This window comes from Panicum virgatum, chromosome 3K (assembly GCF_016808335.1).
Source record: "Panicum virgatum strain AP13 chromosome 3K, P.virgatum_v5, whole genome shotgun sequence".
NCBI lineage: Eukaryota > Viridiplantae > Streptophyta > Magnoliopsida > Poales > Poaceae > Panicum > Panicum virgatum.
The window spans coordinates 48,089,373-48,094,523 of record NC_053138.1 but is presented as its reverse complement, the minus strand read 5'-3'; the positions used below and the strand labels follow the sequence as shown (position 1 = coordinate 48,094,523).

The window sequence follows — 5,151 nt, the reverse complement described above, 5'->3', positions numbered from 1 at the left end:
AAAACTTTGAACTAGATTAAGGATATTATTTTGTTAGTATGATAATATTTGGAGTTGGAGTTTATTTGAATCTACCCTGTTTCAATTTGGGTTGAATGTTTTTGTTTGAAATTGTGTGGAACTTAATTTGATTTCAGCCAATCAAATTAAGTTCAAATGCTAACAAACCCAAACCTATCTTGGGCTCAAACCCCCCAAACCTTTCCAACCCAGCCCAAACCTCCTAACCAGCCCGAGCTCCCTTTCCGGCCTGTTCCCTCACGAACGCAGCCCAGCATGGCCTAACCCACCAATCCGGCCTGAACCGCATGCCACGCCGGCCCACATCGCGGCCCAGTTTCCCGCTCAGCCCGGCTCAGCACCACACAGTCCCCCTTCGCCCTGAGCCGCTTACAGGTGGGGCAGCCCTGTCATCCCCCACCTTTTCCCCTTTCTAGCTGCCCCACCGCGACCTTCTCTGCTTTTCGTCGATGACCGCGCACGACGCCGCGCCTCAGGCCAGTCAAGCCTGCCCCGTGACGCCATCTCCTGCCGACGCTGTCGGCCATGGACCCGCGACGCGCCCTCGCCCGCGCGCGCCACCCCCCAGACGCCATGTGTCCCGACGCAGACGCCGAAAATCGCCAGCCGTCCACCCTCGTCCAGGCCTGCGCAACCCTAGAGCCCTCTATAAAACCCCGGACGTCGCAGCCATACCCTAGCCACTCGGTGCTTTTCTCCTTCCGCCGCCACCACTCAGGAAACAGAGGAGGGCCCTGAGCAGAAGAAGAAGGAAGGGGGAAGAAGAGAGCGATTGCCACCGCAGCGCGACGCCGCCGACTGACACCAGGCCAAGGAAGAGGAGGACGCCAAGGGGGAAGGGAAGAGAGAGGAGGGGAGGTTCACTGCCACCGCGTCGAGCGCAGAGGAGGACCACGCCGCTGGAGTTACCTCGCGCCGACGCCCGAACGACCACGCTGAGGTCCCAGAGCGGCACTACACGGCCGCGCCCTCGCCTGCATCACCTCTCCACTGTGCCGAGTCCCTTCGTCCTCGAGCCCGCCGGTGAGCCTGCCTAACCGCCGCTCCCCGTTGTCTCTGTCCCCTGCTGTTCGACCCCCTCGCCACCGTGTCCTGTCGCGGAGCCACGACGCCAGCGCCTTGCGCACGGTGCGGCCACGCCGCAGACCTGGCACTAAAGGAAGCCACGCGCGAGCCCGTGAACCCACGCCGGCCACAAGGCCCGACCTTGGCCGCCCATGCTCTGCAGCCACACGGCCCTGCCTTGCCGGAACCACGCGGTTTTGCCGCCTCGTCCTGACCATCGCCGCCGCGGACCTAGAACATCGGCTCCCCCGCGCACGCGAACATGCGCACGCCCTCGCACCACGAGCTCGCAGCCTTGTCGCCGCGTCTGCCTTTACCTCACCATCCAGAACCGGGCCACCGCTGGGGTGCCGTGGCCTCGCCACGCCTCGCCGCGGACACGCCGCACCTGGAACGTGCACACACGCTGCGTTCCGCCCGCACGATAGCCAGGCCTCGCACGCATAAGCCTTGCCGCGACGCCGTTTTGCCATCGTCGCGCGTTGCCACGGACACGCCACAGCCTCGGACAGCCGAGTGCCTGCGCGCTTGCGTCCCTGCACCCACCACCTCGGCTAGCCTGTTCCGCCGGGCCTCGCCCAAGCTTTGCCACCTTCGCCGCCTTGGCCTGATTTCGCCTTCCCTGGCCGTTGCTTCGTCTTTGTGCCGCCACCACCGCGCTGCCTGAGCCGGCGAGTCGCGTAGCGACCTTCTGCGCACGTACGCACCATGGCCCTTTTGGCCACCGCTTGGACCTCGTAGCCTCACGGCCCTTGCTCGCCGTCGCCGCCTCGCCTTGCCTCACCGTAGCGTCTCCCAAGCTGCCGCGCCAGCGAGCCTTGCCCTGACCTCGCCTAAGATCTCGCCGCCATCGCCGTCACCGCCCGGAGGACCCCCGTCGTCGAACCCGCGTAGCCGCCGGAAGAGCCCCGCCGAGCCTCTCGGCCTTGTTCTGCTCTGCTCGATGCCGTCTGCTTGGCCGCCGCCGCCGCATAGGCACGAGCACGCCCGCACGCACACGAACGGCCACACGAGGACAAGCCATACCAAGCCATAACAGATCCTGATGAGACCAACGAGGGGGCCCCACCAGTCAGATGGAGGAAGAGGCACTGCCACGCGGGCTGGCCTGTCAGCGGAAGAAGGGAGATAAATAAAAGAGAAGGAAGAAGGAATTGGGCTCGGATCAGCCCATGAAGCCCAGCAGCGGAAGAAGCCTGAAGCAGCTTTGAGCCCACGAAGCCGAGCCGACCTGTTGAGCTGTGTCCCGAGCCAGCCTGACAAGCCATGGAGCAACCCTACCAGCTGAAGCCGAGCCATTGGGCTGAGTCGGGATGAGCTGGCCCAGATTGCTTTTAGCCCAAGAACCCGTTAGCTTTCCGTTTTTCTTTTTCTTTTGTTTAAACCAGCGCTGGCATGTGGGTCCCACCTGTCGGTGAGACCCATTGGCTGACACGTGGACCCTGAGCCATGGACCTGTTGACCAATCAACGGTCAACATTGACTTGGTCAACGCTGACGTCAGTAGGGCCCACTGCTGACGTCAGCAGAACCGACCCCTTGGATGACATCATGATGACGTCGTGCTGACATCATCATGCCCACATGGCAAGCCCAGAGGCTGCCACGTGTCACTAACTTGTGTTTTTCTTTTTTGAAAATCATTTAGTAATTCCAGAAATTGTTTTAAGCTTCAAAAAGTAATAATAAATTAACCGGAGCTCCGAAAATTATGAAACTAGTTTCATAATTCTTCTAAAATCATGATCTACATGTTAGAACAGGTTTTGTTGTGTGGTTGGATCTTATTTGAGCAGTTTTGGTGCATCTTTGCATCTTAGTCCCTATAGTAATACGTAATTACAATTAGGTCCCTATGAGAAGGAGCTGATCGACGCCCCGGACGCCCAGAAGACCCAGGAGGATGACCCAGACTATGAGAAGCCCCTGAGACCCCGGAGGACTATGAAGAGTTACCAGGTTCACGCCCATCTATGACTTGAATTCCTATTAGGCATTGCTTGATAGAAGTGCTATTTCTTGTGTGTGTGTGTGAGATAAGTTTGCATGGCCTACTTATATACCGTATTACTTGTGTTCCTATAATACCTTGATTGATTCTTTGATGCTTTGGCTACTATGGGTATGGAAAATTCCATGATATGATAGTCTTGGCATGATTGAGACCCACTTTGTGAGGAGCCAGAGATAGGGCTTTTTAGCGGGGCCAAGCTACTGGCCGGGAATGTGTATTGGGCACATTCTGGGGAGCACATGTGGTGGGTGCGGGAAGAGAAGAGAAGGAGGGGCAATTCCTTTTATGGGTGCCCAAGGAGAGGCAATACCTATTATGGGTGCCTTTGGCGGACCACTGTGGTGGACTGTGTGAGGAGTGCTTGCCCCGGCTCTTATGGACATACGCGGTAACTATGATTTGTGGGACTTTGTAAACGTGCACGCCACTTATCCACTATGAGGGTGGACCCGGTCCGAGCTAGCTATGCACGTCACCAGACCTGTTAGAAATAGAGTATGTGTGGGGGAGGCTCGATGCAGGAGTAGCATGGGCCTTATATAAACTCCGGATGGCAAGGGGTGGGGCCACGCAACTCCAGGGCAAACTCTTGCGAGGGGATGCATCCCAACCTGGGGGGGACAGGATGGTGCCGTAGCGATTAGTCTCGTTCTCAGTAGACCGGTGCCTCGGAGTCAGTCGGTCAACGGATCAGTGGGCGATGGGGCGAGTGGGTACAGGTGCACAACCCCTACAGGGTGAAACATATACGTATAGCCGCGTACTCGGTCATGTACATTCCTACTCTTCTGTTACTTCATCTAGAGTAGTTAACCCTGATTTCTACCTCCCTCTAGTCCACTTCCCCCTATGGAGTCAGATGTGGTGCAGGGAGAGGGAGTTCCTGCACCGCCCCGAAATTTGACCGGTGCCGATATGGCCCATGTCGGAGAGTGACAGATGACTTATACATGCTTGCATAGGAAATCTCAGCTATCCATTGGCTACTTTTTATACCTTATTGCATCCACATAAAGCTTGCATACAGATGGTGACGTGAACCTATCCCGTCCTTGGGGATAGTCTGGTAAATGCAGGATTCAACTCGTGGATCAAGCCCGAAGATGAAGGATGAAGCTAAGGACGATTCGAGCTACACTCCGAGCTGCCTGTGGAGAGGAGACATCAAGACGGAGAATGCCTAGAGGAATAGCTACCGCTCCCGACTTCTGATTGTTTTCCTTTAGCCCAAAGTGGCTTCTACTCTGATTTTCGTACCACAACCCTCTGGGTTATGTAATAAATAAATTCGTGTAATGAATTTCATCGCTATATGTCTGTGATATCTAATTGAAATGAGTTCTGTATGTGATAGCTACTGATCCAGGGACTATCATGACGATACAGGGAATCGGGTTCTCCTTCCGGAAACCTGGGTCGTTTCAGGCACCACGGATTGTTTTTTTTTAAAAAAAAAGCATCTCAAGTAGTATCACATGTGTTGTGCAGGTGATGTGGCAAGTAAGCTATGTGCGAGGTAAAAGGTCACATGTTCAAGTTTTGCTTGGTGCAGAGTAAAGTTTTTTGCATTGCATATGCCCTTAATCTGGGGTGTGGGAACCAGGACTAATGATCCAGAATCTTTGGTCCCGAACTCGTAGTCCCGGTTCCAAAACCGGGACTAATAAAGGGGGTTTGCAAGCACTAGCTTCATCTCATTTTCCAACCAGACTTATGTCCCGAATGTGTGCATGGGTGGTAAAACAAAGTAGTAGAAATTAATCATCTCATTTTTTCGGTTAGTGATTTTTGACATGTACAAAACACTAATAATTGGGCGCAGCTTGAAAGAACAATCATTTCACTGTTCAAGCTCTATATATATAGGATGCTTCAATCCCACATATACGGAATATATATAGAAAGCTCATTTCAAATCTGTGAATCCCCGACAAGTTATAACACAGCACATGAGAAAATAAAAGGAGGTGGAGCAAGCATTGAACACGCTGAGCCTTAATCAATGACCAAATCAGGCTCACTAGCCGGTCACCGTTACCAATAATTCGTGT

General features: G+C 54.6%; 1 protein-coding gene across 1 annotated transcript; it reads left to right on the top strand.

Annotated features, from left to right (window-relative positions):
- Nucleotides 1–546: 546 nt before the first annotated feature.
- On the top strand, nt 547–4,457 carry LOC120700982 (serine/arginine repetitive matrix protein 1-like). Its single transcript, XM_039985161.1, has 4 exons — nt 547–645; nt 702–1,044; nt 2,936–3,045; nt 4,177–4,457. Exons 1-4 carry the CDS (start codon nt 547–549, stop codon nt 4,282–4,284), a joined length of 660 nt encoding a protein of 219 aa, XP_039841095.1. The 3' UTR covers nt 4,285–4,457.
- Nucleotides 4,458–5,151: the final 694 nt, after the last annotated feature.